Source organism: Toxorhynchites rutilus, chromosome 1, assembly GCF_029784135.1.
Source record: "Toxorhynchites rutilus septentrionalis strain SRP chromosome 1, ASM2978413v1, whole genome shotgun sequence".
Classification (NCBI taxonomy): domain Eukaryota; kingdom Metazoa; phylum Arthropoda; class Insecta; order Diptera; family Culicidae; genus Toxorhynchites; species Toxorhynchites rutilus.
Window position 1 is genome coordinate 153,338,433 of NC_073744.1, and position 17,044 is coordinate 153,355,476.

General features: G+C 40.4%; 1 protein-coding gene and 1 long non-coding RNA gene across 2 annotated transcripts in view; both read right to left on the minus strand.

Annotated features, from left to right (window-relative positions):
• The window catches only part of LOC129762652 (vesicle-associated membrane protein/synaptobrevin-binding protein), a 28,466-nt gene extending 15,981 nt beyond the window's left edge, over window positions 1-12,485 (minus strand). Inside the window, exon 1 of the mRNA XM_055761122.1 lies at window positions 11,916-12,485. Within this exon, the coding sequence (XP_055617097.1) occupies window positions 11,916-11,976 (61 nt within the window). The 5' untranslated portion in view covers window positions 11,977-12,485. The remainder of the gene's footprint in view (window positions 1-11,915) is intronic.
• Window positions 12,486-15,337: 2,852 nt separating this feature from the next.
• LOC129762657 (uncharacterized) lies at window positions 15,338-16,483 on the minus strand. The gene is made up of 3 exons (XR_008740687.1): window positions 16,224-16,483; window positions 15,724-16,164; window positions 15,338-15,667 (listed from the first exon to the last, which is right to left on the minus strand). It is a non-coding gene; the product is annotated as an uncharacterized LOC129762657 (long non-coding RNA).
• Between the last annotated feature and the right edge of the window lie 561 nt (window positions 16,484-17,044).

Sequence of the window (17,044 nt, forward strand, 5' to 3'; positions counted from 1 at the left end):
AACGCTTTTCTTTTTTTTTTGGCCTTTTTCGCAATTGGCATAGACTCGGCTAGACTCGATTATATACATGTTGCACCAGCACCATTATTCCACATCTCTTAACTACATCAATATATCTTTGGCACCGCATGGAAACAACAACAATGACAACACTTGCAAGTATCAAATATCATGCTACATGTTATTTAGTATTGCCTTAATGGAATCGCACCTTTAGGCATCGTTCGTACAACGTAAACCAAGCGCCAAACAAGCGTTCGCCATAGCATGCATACAGAACCATACATTAGTGGCTTGAAACTACTAGGAATATAAAACACTTCTCATCATTTTGCACTATTCTCAAAAGAAACTTTTCTGTTTATATCACTGGCCTCGAAAAAAGTTGTATTTCTTTCTCATGCTCGAGAGAAGCGCAGCTATCACCCTTAGTGGAGGATGTTTTGCTACTGGCAAGCGAAACCACATACAAAATTCCAGAACGACATTTACTTTCTCGGTGACTAAACAAGCGAAATAAACTCTTTTTGTTAATAACAACCTCGAAAACAGTAGCAATGCTTCATAGCGCTAATGCAATCCTAGCTGAAGGCACTTTTGCAACTGGCACGTGAACCCAAATAACTTATAACATTCCAGTAAGACATTCAAGATGCTTGGTATTCCCCAAATATTTTTGACGCACAACCTTATGATGACGGAAAACAAACAATGTTAACTGCTTGGAAAAAGACTGAATTATGCCACACAACTTGTACTCTGCTGTAACACTCATCGATGCGAATTCGCTGATGAGTTTGTCAAGAGCGACCGCCTTCACCACCAGCGGGGGGAGCTTGATTTTGGTTGCTGCCTGGGTAACGGCGTTTACATTTTCGACCGACGCGCCGAAATCGCCTACTTCGCTGTTGTGCGATGCAGTGTCACACTCGCGAAGGCTCGGTTCAGTGCGAGCGCTTTTCACTGCACCAACATCGCGTGCATCATTGGATGACGCTTGCCTCGAAATATTATTGCCCCTGGCAATGCGTTCGTTTTTTGCAGGGCTCGAGCCTGCCTTCCTCTTCTTCTTGCTCATCATACACTACGCGAAGCGTCCAATTTATGACGCGGAAAGAAAAACACACGATACGAATAACGCGAAAAACGAACAGAAAAACCAAACGACGATATCCAAGTTGGATTACCACTGGTGGGGTCCAATCTTAGATCGAAGCGCAGCGAAAGCAAAGGGAACTGGATTGCTCAACAGTCCGATGCCGAATGAAAGTTTGCCTCAGCGAGATCCACTGTTTATACTCTAGGCAAGTATTCCCCTTCATTCTTCTACTTTTCCTTTGTTCATGGGGACTTTGAATCCTACGATTTCCCCTCCGTTGGTCGTCGATAAGTGGCGTCGATAAGTTTTCATGAATTTTAACCATTTACAAACCAGGGGATTCTAATGTATAGCATATTAAACAAATCTTACGGAATTTCCGATTCGTTTAGTATGTGAATCGCCAAAATCCGTTCGAGGCAAAAATAGTTATTAAAGTTAACTTTATTTCATGAAAACGTAACTTGTTTTCTGATTTGGCACCCTTAATGAAAGACGTAGTTCTACGTCAAAAAACTGGATGTATGTCACACAGTATCAGAACCTCCTGGTCGTCCTATTTTTATGAACCGATACATTATTCTGTTGGAATACCCAATCATGACAATGGTTTTAATGTGAAAACGACCGCAAATGGTTTTGATGCTCTTCACTATACTTCTGACATGAACAAACATGCTGATGGTAAAGCAATCCGCATCCGTCCCCCTTCAAAATTGTTGAAGTTGAATAATACTTGAATAATAGTATCTAACCCATCCTGGTTTCTAAAGCTGCTTTAAATAACAATAAACAAAATCAAAAACAAAATTTATAGAAACTAAACATATTAATTCACATCCAACCGACACTTCAAGAGCTGAAACAGTAATCGAACAGGTGTAAAATATATTGAAACAAATGAGAAAAATCAATTTTACAACTACGAAAGACAACTTTTTTGACGTAGGAGATCTTTCATCTTTCATCAATTGTCACTATGAGTGATTTTTTATTTTGTTACATACGTATCTGAAAATTGGTTTGAACGGTTCAAAAATTGCTTTGAAATTAAACTATTGAAATCTCTAAAATCTATATCTATCAAGATTGTTCGATGGGCCAATTATGCTCACTCTGTCCAAACTCGTTTCTATTTTGCAACAGTATCAGTACTCCTACGTCAACCTAGCGGTTGTATTACAGATCTAACCCATCCATTCTGAAGTCCCGATGAGAGAGTTGAGGATTTTACAGGTGCTTGCGCAAAACCAATGCGTGACGTTGCTTTCCGGGTGACGTCATTTTTCAATTTTTGACGTAGAACTAAGTCTTTCAGGAAGGGTGCCAAATTCGAAAACAGATCACGTTTAATGGAATCGGAATTTCTTTAAGATTTGTTTGATATACTATACAGTACAATCCACTTATGCCTAAACAGTTAAAATTAATGAAAACTGGAAGCACTTTAATTTTGCCATACATTTGTTCGTCCGATTTGTGTGCATTCCCGAAAAGAGCTGTCAATAACGAGCAACTGATTCATTTGTTTCTGCCCGTTCTTAACATATTTGGTTTAAATAAGCCATCCGCGGTTTGAAGCCACACGTGTGGACACCGAGTGGACAACATCGTTGCTAGACGAGCTTGACGGCGAGGGATCGAGTGCCTTTCTCAAGGTAATGAGAGTGGAGGTGTAGTGCAGGAGTAAAGTAAAGTTTTCCAAGGGCCTTTCTCAAGGCTAGAGACGAATGAACTGAAAAAAGTTTAAAATTCCTATAATACAAAACCTGACCTGACCTGAAGCCACACCACTTCTCGTTTGGTGGTCATCGAAGCAACATGGTTGCCGCAAAGCGTCGAGCGGGAGAGAATTGTTTTCTTGACGGGTGGAGGAGGAGTATGGAATAGAGTTTCTTTCCACAAGATCCCTTCTCAGAATTAGAATAGAATGAAAACACAGATGCGAGTGAGCTAGCATAACACAACGAGCGGATATCATTCATGCCTTATGCTGATTTCACATACATACATACACAGCTCGATACAAGGAGAGGAAGCCTTTTGTATCGAGGTGTGCTACGACAAAGAAGAGCAGCATACGAGAAGTTTTTTTTTGCTAGTGCGGATATGGAAGAGTATCCAGAATATTGGAATATAGATATACACTGCATTTATTAACATAAACATATATTTAATGAAAGTATGCTTCCAGCAGGGTTAGCTTACTGTTGCATGTTGTGAGGTTTGATCACATCTCAAGCGGAATATAGGAGCAAAAGGGTTCATAGTTTGAGATCGATATCTGAGGAAGGAAAAGTCTGATGCGAGTTGAAACAAATAAACGAGAAGTGCTGATATCTTTCGACACTACTCGACTCTTTTGAGTCTACTGAAGTAATAAAAAATTAAACAGCTAAAAAGTTATTTCAAAAATTTCGATGCATTCTAAAATAATATCCGAAATAATAAACAAGTGAATTGAATTATATAACTCCGTAGTTCTACGTCGAAAACTGCGGTCGTGTCCTAGATACAACCCATTACATTTTTTTCAGAAGTTTTCGTCTATGATTTCCATAGCTCTTTTGGTGTTAATGAATAGAAGGAGCGTAGGAACTATGTATTCAAGGCATTTCTGGAGGATTTGCTGCAAGGTTAAGATTCGAACAGTAGTAGATCGAGCTTCGATGAAGTAGGCTCGATAACTTCCCACAAATCTGTCCGTGGCGGCGATAGACGATGGAAGATAATTTTGGCATTCTTCAGGACGGTGATTACACGAAAGTTTTCACAGTTGAGATTGGCGCCTTCTTTGAGATAGAGTGCGGTTTCCAGTTTCACCTTGACGAAGTCATCTGTGAGTATCGAACGATTCTAACAAATCGCTTGGGTATCCCACACCGTTCATCGTTGCCTGAATCAGTCCAATCGGCTTTCGGGGGAAGTCGTGCTCGTCAATGGTTCTCCATAGCTATCGTCGGTCTATAGTTTCCTATGTGCGTTTGAAGTCAGCGAAGATGGGGAGCATATGAACTTGATGGCTGCGGCACTTTCGAAAAAGGTGCCGTGGGATGAAAATCTGGCCGTTGTACCTTACGTGCTTTGGAAAGCTTATATAATACCGATGTCTGCATACCCACACAAACGCCTTTCATCAGAACAGAATTCAGAGATACACCTCCGAAGGAGGCGGCCGCATCGAAGACAATGCGAACTTTCCCAGGTTTGTTGGGATTAAATACCGGGAATATCGGCAGGTACCATGTTCGATCTCCGGTCCTTCGGCTCTCTTCAGATGTGAGCTTACGGATATAGCCCTTTCGCTCGTAGTCCGCCATTTTTGACCGCAATGTCCCTGCTAATTCGGGCTCGCGTTCCATTCTTTTCGTCAAGCAACGATGGCGTCTCAACGCCATGGAGCGGTTGTTGGGTAATCGTACGTTGTCATATTTCCAGAACAAGCCCACTTGATAGCGCCCGTTCTTCAAAGTTGTAACATCACGCAGTTTCTCCAAAGCTCGTTCGTCCTCCTTGGAATGAAGGTGGTTCTGTGGGGCGCATATTCCCAAACTGTCGAGAGCAAAGAATTGTTTGACCGTCTCGTGCAACATTTCATCCGATTCATAAGAGTGGAAGCAGATATGATAGTTATATGGAGTAATTTTCGACACCTGGCCATCTTAGAACAAGCACATCCCATAAATCGTCCATCCAAGGCGTGTCTTTATTGCTACGGGTTCATTTGACTCCCCTTCACGACTCTCCAATGAATGTACAACACGTAAATTGTTAATGCCAATCAGTAACTTAGGTTGGATGTTTTTGTAGGATTCTATCGGCAACCCATCAAGATGAGAATACTTTTGGGAGAGCTCGTGAACGGACAGAGATTTTGACGGAAGCTTCAGTTCCTTAACGGTGTAGACATCCGTCAAATTGCATTTGGGACTTCCACCGCGCGTACCGGAAATGTCGAAGGAAACACGCATAGCATTATTCTCGTACCGACAAGTGTCAGCCGTCCAGCGTAAACATAATGGGTGCTTTTCGCCTTCCAAATTCAGCTCCTTTGCTAAACCTTCCTCCATCAGTGTGAGAGAGGATCCACTGTCTAAAAAGGCATATGTGCGCAACTCGACATTGTTGTTGTACAACGTAACAGGAACGTACTGGAATATAACAGCTTCGCATCCTTCACGATGAGTGTTACATGAATTAGTTTCCTGGGAACGACCAGCAACAGCGTCTTGTGGAACTTGAGTTCTCCCTTTAAAATGCGACGAGGTTGATGGTATCGACTTATTCTTGGCATCGTTATGCATAAGCTGATGGTGCTTGTACTCGCAGCCATTCTTCCCACATGACTTTCCGGTTTTACATGGACCACGATGACTCCCCAGACAACTACGACATAATTTGTGTTCCCGGAGTGCATCCCAACGGGCAGAAAGATTCATCGAAAGGAAACGCTTACATGTTTCTACATCCCCACAACTATCATTGCAGATGATACATCGATTTCTTGTTACTTCATATTGTTTGGATTTAGGAACTGATTCGATATGCGCATTCAAGTATCCATCATCCTTCCTTCCACGGCGAACTTTGTTGTCGATGGGTGCCGAGAACGGTGGCATCGTTACCATACTTGCTGCTTCTGCCAACTTATACAACCAATCGCTAAAGTCGGATAACGTTACCAATTGTAGAGACTGACGATGGGTCGCCCAGTTTAAACGAATCATTGGGGGGAGACGTTCAACCAGATTGTGCAAAAGAGTTAAATTACAAAGATGCTCCTCTAACTCACAGGCTTTCACGGTAGCTACCATATTGCGAACGGCTAGCGCAAAATCGACAAGTGTAGCCAGCCGCTCCGCTTTGGGTGCTGGAATACCACTTATCTTCTGGAGTAACGAATGAACAATAATTTCAGGACGACCGAAAAGCATTCTCAAGGTGGAGAGAAGCTGTTCCACATTAGTTGGATGTAACAGCTGACATTTAACCGCTTCTAAGGCTTTGCCTCTTAGACATTTCTGTAGACGGGCCATATTCTCCTCGGGCGAAAATCCACACAGGTTCGTTGTGTTCTCATACGTGGCGAAAAACAGCGGCCACTCTTCCGGCTCACCGCTGAATATTGGTAAGTCCCTAGCGACTGCATGACGTGCGGCGATTTGGCTTCTATTTAGCAGCGCCGTTCCTCCTATGGCGGAGGGAATGTCGTGAGAATCGAACGGGTAATATCCTTGAGCAGTATGACGCGGAGGGCCAGCATATGGTGCAAATGCGGATGCATTCGGGCGCATATAATTATTCGGTATAGAGGACGACGGAATATGCGGAGGCAGATCGACACGAGGCGGCGGAAAGCACGTTGCATTCGGTCGGTGAAAGGCTGGTGGTGGATTAGATGTCGGAATATACGACCGTTGGTTTGTTCGAGGAGGATCAATCGCCGAGAAATTAGTACAATTATTGATTGATGGTGGAATATACGTTAGTTGTTCTCTTAAATGTGGAACGAAATTTGCCTCATTACGCTCTCGCCCCATAGATGAAACAAACGGTAAAATATCGCGGCGGTGACCATTCATTGGTGACGAAACAGGAGGATCTCTAACATTATTACTCGCTAAACCTATTCTATTGTCGGTTCCCTGAACAGTTGGAACTGTATGCACTGATGATTCTAGCAAAAGCTGGTACCTACGTAACAGAAACTTCCGCTCGATGGCTTCTTCTTCTTTTAACAACTGGATACGAAGCTCATCAGGAAGCTTGTTCAGCAAATCGGGTTCAACCGCTACCTCTCTGGCAACTGGTGGCACAACACGTTGCATACTCGAAGCTGGTGGAGTGCGTGGGCGTGGAGTGGGTGGTAAATTTGACGTTCGTGGAGTGTGAAGACGTGGTGAAGGCACTGGCATGATCGATGTTAGTGGCGTGGGATGACGAGGGGCTGGTAATGCTGACTGAAGGTGTGGTAACGGCTCATCTGTGGAAGCTCTCGGATGCGGCGATTGTGGAGCAGGAACTCTGGCATTGATGCATTCCTGGCAGCTCCAATCATGATTGGCTACATCTTCGTTCACTCCGACGCAGCCGAAGTGATACCAACGCTCACAGTCGTCACAGCTGACCATTTCGTCGGAATCTGGCAAGTGGCAGAGCGGGCAGGACTGCTGCAGACCGTTTCCCTGTGCTGCATCTCTTGATCGATCTCTTCGTGACATCTCCAATCGATCCGGTAAACGAGAATTTTAAAAACTGTTGCTTTCGCAACGAAATGAAACGACTTCCGGAAATTTAACGCGTATATTTGAGAACCGCTCGGGGAACGGTTAAAATTCTCCTAAAATTTACAAAGTTGTTTTTTTATTCTAAATTATTCATTGAACATTGACTTACGTTTAGTGGGTTTCATGTACTCGCTACCTGGATCTGAATTTTATAAAAACCCTTTTTTCTCGGAATCTGCTTTAGGTTTAGAATTCGATTTAAGCCATACTACAAATTGCGCTAAATAAATGAAAATACCTGCTTTCGATTCGATATTCGATGGATAGTAATTTCACTATATAATTTTTTTTTTCTTCAAACTTCCAACTATTGTTATATTCACTTAAGACTTCAAAAGGCTACCTTTTTTCTCAAATGTCACGTTATATTGTGAAGTTGGTTGCGATGCGTACCATCGTACATCGTAGTCGATTTCACAACACAACGCGCTGCTGCCTCAATGTTGTTAATAAGTAGGTGCGGCGGTCGACGAATGTTGTACGCAACAATAAGACCACCCTGATTTTATTCCGTTGCAACACAAACAGTTAGAATTACAACAAGATACGTTCATTGTTGAATGCTTAGAATAAAGTATAGTTAATTTCGTTCAAAAGAGTTGTTTGTTTATTCATTGTGCTTAAATATGATTATTTCAGCTGTCTAGTTTCTATAAGACCATTTCAATATTCATAAGTATTATCAATGAAAAATTCAAAACGATCGGCTGATATACATGTCAATAATTGGAAACCTTGCCATTTCGGATAATAACCTGGAAAATTCGTGTTGGAATACTATTTACCAAGTTCTGCTGAATGGATTCCTCCATATTTTTCAATTTTTCCGAAATTGCGACCTTGAGCTCTTAAATCGTGGTGCACCGCCTTCCTTCAGTGTAGATTCTTCGTACCAGGATCCCCCTAAGATTTTCAACAGGATTCAAGTCTGGAGAGCGAGCCAGTCAGTTTTTGATCTTTATTCCATTGCTTAGTTTCCTTGCTGGTATGACTAGTAACACCTTTTGGCTGGAATGTTATGTTTTGTGACGATATCCACGCAGAAACGGTAGGAGACAGGATTCCAGCACATGTGTGTAATCCTTGAATAATGTGAAGGCTATCTTGAGCTTTCCGGTTGCACAGAATCCCGCCCAATCCATGCACGAGCCACCACCCAAATTCCTAGTTGAAAAATACTGTTCCTTTTCCGTAAATCACGCCAGTACCCGTTGAAACTATCAGGACCATCCAAGTTGAACATTTTTTCGTCAATGAAGATAACCTATACATTGAAGAACTATTTGTTATGGAATATAGCAAAATGTATTCTTTTGGAAACATTCTTTGTCACAACATACCATGTCTCAGAGCCGGTTCATGTGAACTTTGACAAAACTCAGACGTCTTCCAATGTGAGATGGTGCTAGATGAGGAGCTTCAACCTTTTAAGCCCTCTTCATATGAGGATTTTTTACCAAAACTTGACGAATTGTCACCCGAGTAACATTTAAATTCAAATATTGCTTTATTATCATAAGCGATTTTGAGATATTCGAAGCTGTTCTAGCAATTTTCCGCTTATCCCGGCCAGAGAGCTTCGATTTACGTGGAGCTCTGTCCTTCTTAGCGTATCCTTGTGAATTCGCCAAATAATTGAACACTACTTGATGGGATCGTCTAATCCGACGAGCATGATACCAACATTTTCTTGGTGAAATGCATCGATTTGTCTTTCTTCTTTCTCCGTGAGCACTTTCCCCTTCGGCATTTTCCAGATTTATTGATCGAAACAACTAAAAACGGAAAATGTATCTGGTCTTATACAAACTTGACATTTGAAAAACACAAAAACATTGTTTAAATTGATGAAAACTAAAAGCATTTCCATGTTCCTATACATTTGTTCTGCTCATTTGTGAGCTTCCCTACCCATGCCGTCAATAACGAGCAACTTATTGGCGAGTAATGAAAGGGAATGATTTAAAGTCTCCGTGAACAAAGAAAAGAAGAAAAAGGAGAACGAAAGAGAATATTTGCCCAGATCATGAATATTGGATCTCGCCGAGGCAAACTTTAGTAGAGGCGAATGATCTGCAAAGTTTAAAGCCGCTTGAAAACAAAGAAGCAAGCAAGCAGGCAAACTTTCAGTATCGTTCTGGATACGAAGCAATGAACATCGCTTGTTCTTCCTTGTTTTGCGTCATCACATGTCTTCGTTTCGAATTGAACTGTGGACACGATCAAATTCACTCACAGATGTCTCTTGCATTGCATCAAACTGACGCCATATTATCAAGGTTCTGAGCTACATAATTGCGTGGGGAATAATCAAGCTATCGGCTGCTCACCAAAAAATAATTATTCTGGAATTAAGCATGTGATTTGATTTCGCATACCAGTAGCAAATCTCTCTCCAACTATGATGACAGCTATGCTGTTCGAGGTCGGCAATATTAAGAAAAAGAGACTGTTGAGTTGCTTCATGCCTTTAATATATGGCTTTTCATACCCCTTACATACAAATAGCACATCGCTACGCTAAAACCCAGCCCCGTTCTAGACGGCCATCCTTTTGGTGCCAACATTTTGGGAACAAAACAGCTGAGATGTATGCGGTTCCGAACCCGTTTTGTATCCTGCTGACAGCTCTGTCAGCTCAAGTGCAGACTTTCAAAGTTTTGAACCCTGAGATGTTGGCACCATCTGAGCACATAGGGAGAGATAGGCGATAGCAGGGATCTGCTAAACCCCATCTGTATTTGCTCTCGTACGCATTGGCCCTATGGTGATGCAACAATCGCCTAATTTTGATGCTATGATGAAGGATTATTTGGTGGTGCAAATTATGCATCCTTGATAATATAAACAAGAAGGGGAGATAATGGAAGAAGAATATTTGAATAATAGATCTCTGCTAAGGTAAATAGTCAGTCTCTTTCTATATTCGAAGCAGGGAACATCACTTGTTTTCCGTAATCATAAAGGCTTCGGTGGTGCCTTCGACATTGCATCAATGTATCGAAGCAGCAGGGCGTTAAGATTGTGCGCCACATAATTATTTAGGGAATCGTCAAGTAAGACCATCGCGATTGTCGTACTGGAATGTTATGAGTTTGGGTTTGGATTCGCATGCTAGTCGCATAACTTCTCCCTTCAACAAGGATGGCATCTGCGCTGATCTTGGTCGTAATGAAGCGGTGCAACTTTTTTCGAGATTATTAAGATTACCAGAAAGAGTTTTTTCGTTTATTTAGTTAATTTTGTATGTGATTTGGTTTTGCTTGGCCAGTTCTTCACTAAAGATGACAGCTGCGCTTATCTCGAGCATGAGCAAACAATACGACTTTTTTCGAAGTCATTTAACAGACAGCAATTCTTTTGAGAATAGCGCGTAATGGTTAGAAGTTTTTATATATTTTGTCGCTTCAAGCGATAGATGCTATGCATACTATGTTGAACGCTTGTTTGGTGCTTGTTGGTTCGCCTTGTGAGATTGGTCTAGAGGTGCGATTCCACTGAGATTCCAAAAGAGACCACCGTCTGCTAGCGTTTGAGGTCAATTTTCAATGCATTGACATGAAACAAATACGATCAGCTTGTTTGTTGCTTTGCGAGGGCATGAACGAATCGTCAATCAATTATCGTCAACTGATTCTAGAAAAAGACCCATTTCAGTGAAACCAAACCATTCTACTAATTCTAAGTTATTTCTGAAACTCACAGCATTCTAAAATGATATTCGAAGTGAATAAGTGAATCAAATGGCAGCGTAGTCCTGCGTCAACAATGCAGTCGTGTCTTGGACACAACCTTCTAGATTTTTTTATATTTCCTCGTTTTGTAACAGTTATTCCCAGTGATCAACGTTTTTCTAACGAAAAGGTCTACATCAGTCCCTAGGGACCGACACGAGACTCAACGTGTTGAAGAGAATTGAAAAAAAAAAACTATTGACTTAAACAGCTCCATATCGAAACGCCTTTAAGACATTAGTTAATTGCAGTTATCGCAGCAACAGAACACCATAAAAAGGTTTCAAATTTTGCTTGGGTTTCTGTTTCTGGCGTTAACGATACAGGTTTAAGTTAACATTTCTTCCAAGATGGCGCCGGTTTGTTTTGAATTGGATATATCGAGGAGCGGCTTCAGGATTAACTGAATTAGCAGCAGGATCTTATCCCTAGGAAAGCATCTGCAAGTACTGGATAGAGGGATAAGTACCTTGCATTCCGAACTGGTACTGATATCTGATTATGTTTTCACATTAATGCGTAGAATCATTTTCTTTGAGATGTTCAACCAAAGTTAGGGGGAATAATATTGCCAGTGCCTAGATTGCCTGGTCTGAGTCTTTGCTTCTGAATTTATGTTTTCAAAGCATCAAACAAAACAGACAAAAGCAAATAGTCAATAACAGTGGTGTGTATTCGGGAATCTCTTTGCGGGAATGTACCTGCTTATGAATCAATAAAAATCTGACCGGGAGATAAGAATAAGCATATGCGATCGGGGTATTTACTTGCTTCCCAAATATTTTTTTTACTTACCCACAAATTTCAGCTCATTTGGTGGATCGATGATAAGCACCTGCGGGTTCTTGTTCGACATTTTGGCTTTTGCAGAAACTTATTTCCTTTCAACTCAACCGACAGAAACGAAAGACAAAACAGAAGCACAAAACCAACTTTCAGCCAGGAATGATCCTGTTAACCACCGTGGCTCGATTCGCCGCTCACAATTCTTTTTTTCCTGTCGTTCGATTTGAACCAGCTAGTGCGAATAGGGAAAATCCTCTATGGATCGATAATACACACAAGAGTCACACACAGGGCAAACATAAAAAAACGCACACCAAACTTTCCTCCTTCGGGTCAAAAATTTTTCCGATACGCACTTCTCCACGACTCCAGCGACCAGCGACTCCGAATCGCCCGAATAGGTGCAAAACGCAGAGGGTATCCCGCGAATACTTCTCAACCGGAGCCTGAAAAATCAATCTTGAGATCTTTTCTTCGTTCCGTTGACAGCGAGAGAAAAATCAATTTTCACGCCCCGGGTTCGCTTCGTCACTCGGTTTCAGTTTGCTTCTTCTGTTCGTACGCGTTTTGACTTTTGTTCTATTCGCCCGGCCCTGCCAGACGTTGCGGTTATGAAACTTGGTTTTTCGCCCGCAGAGCAACGCGTGTGAAGTACAGTGCTTGGTTAGGTGAGCTAATACTTATGACAGTCACACAACTGTACTAGCGTTGTACTTCGAAAATTGTATGTCTGTGACCATGTACAGCGCTAGAACCATGCAAGCTACTCGGGATAATCCAGGTGGGTGGCGTCTTTAGAGAACCTCTATTGAAATGACAGGAGCCAACATATCGAGTATCCCACTGACATTTTCCCTTTGTTTTCACATGAATTGGGTATCCCACTGACAGTTCTGCTTGAGATTTCGCTAACGATCCTAGCATCAATCATAGCACCCGGCTGGGCTAATCACTGTTTGTGCACCCACCGGTTTCACCGTTGTACATGGCTACAGTTGTACTGTGCGCAGCGCCATATACGGTTAGTGGTGGGTAGCATGAACAAGATGAATCAAAACACTTTCTCTTGAGTTAATAACGCAGATTGGAAACTTGTTTGTTGTGTTTGATAGTTTAGAAGCTAATTAAATACAGTTTTTCATTGAAATTTTGGTGAAAATTGGTCAAATTTCTGGTTGTCAGTTTGAAATGCGATACAATGTACAACCAAAGTATGTCTGTCATGCTAAGATGTTCATAGTGATACCCGATAATAGTTCAATTAACACTCCTATACTCGCGCATTGGTCTGTCAGACCGAGAAATCAATAATTCGTTCATTTCTCAGAAAATATCAACACTACCACGTCGTTCGTCATCGTTTAGCGTATCGCATAAACGGGACGTGTGCCACTTTTTTACACTTTCGGTCTGACACACCGACGCGAGTATAGGAGTAATTTTTTTAGACAAGTGACTTTTTTCATATTCTAGAATATTGTTGAATGAAATGTATAAATTAATGTTAGTGGCGCGGAATAATTATTGAATATAATGCATATGGTCATTACCGGACTATTCTTATTTGATTGCAGTCACTTTTGTAACAGGAATGGACGGATCTATATATTAACTATTCGTTGATATATTCGTCGTTAGATTCATACGTTGAAAAGCAGAATATGAATGTTTGACTTTCGTATAGTTATACCATAGACAGACATACAACTGTACTAGCGTTGTACGTGTACAGCGTTGTACAGGTACCACGATAGCATGACACACATACTTTGGTTGTACATTGTACCGCATGCCAAACTGACAATCATAAATTTGAATTTATTGCATTGTATTTTCACCAATATTTCAATGAAAAAGGTTTTTATTTAGCGTCTAAACTATCAAACACAACAAATAGGTTTCCAATCTGAGTTATTAACTCAAGAGAAAGTCAATGAAAAGAATATTTACCAAGTGTTTTGATTCAGTTTGTTCATGCTACCCACCACTAACCATTAGTGACGCTGCGCACAGTGCAACTGTAGCCATGTACAGCGGTAAAATAGGTCGGTACAGGTACAGCGATTGTACCGAGTTGCTTGCATGGTTCTAGCACTGTACATGGTGACAGACATACAATTTTCGAAGTACAAAGGTAGTACAGCTGTATGTCTGTCATAAGTATTATTCGCAAAATATAATGGTCATACATATACACACATGTGAAAGGATTTCACTTGTGGAAGAATTGTAAACAGTAAACTATAAACTACTCGGTGCAGCCGGGTGCTATGATTGATGCTAGGATCGTTAGCAAAATCTCAAGCAGAACTGTCAGTGGGATACCCAATTCATAAGAAAACAAAGGGAAAATGTCATTGGGATACCCGATATGTTGGCTCCTGTCAGTTCAATGGGGGTTCTCTAAAGACGTCACCCGGCTGACTAGGTGGCTTATGGTAATTTTTAACAATCACAGTTTCGGGGATATTTTTTTTATAATGAACAATATCGACAAGAAAACAAGAAAATGAAAAGGAAGTTCCTAGAAACCCTTTTATATCATCTTTTTATGCCCCTCCAAAAAAAGGATTTAATTCTTAGTTTACCAAGAATACAGAGACAAAGAGTATTAGAAATATGCAAACTTTATATTCCAGAACCTTTTTCATCTGGTAATTATCTAGAAGATCGTTATACATTCTTCTCTTCGATAAAATACCCGAAAACACGCAACAACTACATGAAATGTAAAAAAATAAGTTTATTTCGATCATGCAGTTATGCTATGTTCTGATTCTTACTCCAATGAAACCACAATCGATTAATACGTTTTTATGTGATTGTATAACTCTTTATACTTCCATGAATTGTTCTCAGTTGCTTACTTTTAATTAATAACAGTGAAAAATTCGAATTAGGTTATTTGTGTTGGAGTATCAAAAATTGCTCTGTTTTGAGGAGGCTGAATTAGATGACTATCAAAACATAATAAAGACCAAGAAAACATATTTTTTGGAGTATTTTTATTTCAGGAGGGTTAATCGATTAATCGAATACTTCCTACAGAAATCGATTATTAATCGAACGAATACTGCACAACCAATAATCGAAGCGAACGAATAATTTACGTCGATTAATCGATCCAAACCCAGAGCAAAAAACCGTATGGTCGCTGCAGTTTTATCCTGAAAATAAATCATTATCTCTGAGGGGAGCAGCTCCTAAATGAAGCTCAAGGCCGACGATGCGAATTGAGTTTCGTTTACGAGTTTAGTGGAGCGTAAAATATAATAATTGCTTTTTAGCGCTGCTTTCAGCACTGCTTGCTGCTTGTTTGTATTGGTTTGTTATTGAAAATGAAAAGGAAATACATTGATCGATTTTAATCATTTTATTGAAAAAAAATAATAAGAATCCATGTATAATAAAAATAAGGTATATAATGGAATCGGTGCATCCGGGTTGTCTGGATTGACGATTCAAATCCGACTGAGTACCTCCTTGCCCTTGATGACACAGATATGTGGCTGTGGAGGATTCTTCAATGTGCGTGAAGCACGGGATCTCCGATGGGGAAAATTGCTCGAAATACTATCGATGGCCAGGACCTGCTGTTGCTGTTGATGCTGTTCCCCGGAATAGCACCCTGGACTTAAAGGATACTGCTGCGGGAAAGCTGATGCTGTTGGCTGGTGTGACAGAAGTGGAAATAAGCAATGTGGTGATGAGGGAAATCATCTTTCTCACTCGCCGATTGGTTGAGTCGGATGTATTCATAGCTGAAACAAAATAAAATGATTAGTAAGTGAAAAGCAGAAATGAATTCCCTACTCACCAGTTGTATGATCCAGATAAAAATGCGAACATTAAAATATCATGCGATTACGTTCGCTTACCTCACCTATTTTCATTTTACTATACAACGGAATCAGTGCATTCGGGTTCTTCCGGGGTGGTAATTCAGCTGAGCAAGTTGATAAATACCTCCTTGTCGTTGAGTTTTCGTGTCTGAAGAGGATTTTTGAATGTGCGCGAAGCACGGAACCTCTAATGGGGAAAGTTCTTCGCAATACCATACCATGGTCAAATTCTGCTGCTGCTGCTGCTGTTAATGCTGTCCCCCGGCATTGCCAACAGGGGTTGGAGGTTACTGCTGCAGGAAAACGGATGTTGTTGGCTGCTGTGATAGAAGTGGAAAACCGCACTGTGGTGATGTGAGAAATCATCTTTCTCACTTACCGATTGATGGAAGCAAACGAGTCGAATGTATTCATAGCTGATAAGACAAGATAAAATAATTAATAATTAAAAAGCCGAAATATATTTCATACTCACCAGTTGTATGATCCATTTGTTTTTGTTTGAGATGACAGTTTAGCGGAGTGGAAAAAAGAACCACCAGTGATGCCATTTGGTTTGTTTAATTATTCAGTATTTTCGACTAACGAACTATCCGCGTTGACGATATTGGGGAATAGGCATGACAGTATGGATTTGCAGAAGGAATGAATACACTTTTAAAATGAAAATTATGAATGAACATGATTTTTCCTTAATCAAATTAGTACTCTATGTAAGTGAAAATCACCATTGCCTGCAAGTGGTGAAAAAACGTCATAAAAAATATGTTTTAAGATAATTTTATATTATAATGACAAGTTTTTTTGAGAATATCTGAACGTCTATAAAAAATAATTCAATTTAGGGTCATGACAACGTACTTTAAGTTGAAAAAATTATGCCAAGAAAAAAAATTTCATACAAATTTTAGCAAATATAAACTGATTCGGGCCGACTAATATCATGCACTGATTCCGTTGTATAGTAAAATGAAAATAGGTGAGGTAAGCGAACGTAATCGCATGATATTTTTTTTTATAATATATCGGCCCGAATCAGTTTATATTTGCTAAAATTTGTATGAAATTTTTTTCTTGGCATAATTTTTTCTACTTAAAGTACGTTGTCATGACCCTAATTTGAATTATTTTCTGTAGACGTTCAGATATTCTCAAAAAAATTTGTCATTATAATATAAAATTATCTCAAAACATATTTTTTATGACGTTTTTTCACCACTTGCAGGCAATGATGATTTTCACTTACATAGAGTACTAATTTGATTAAGGAAAAATCATGTTCATTCATAATTTTCA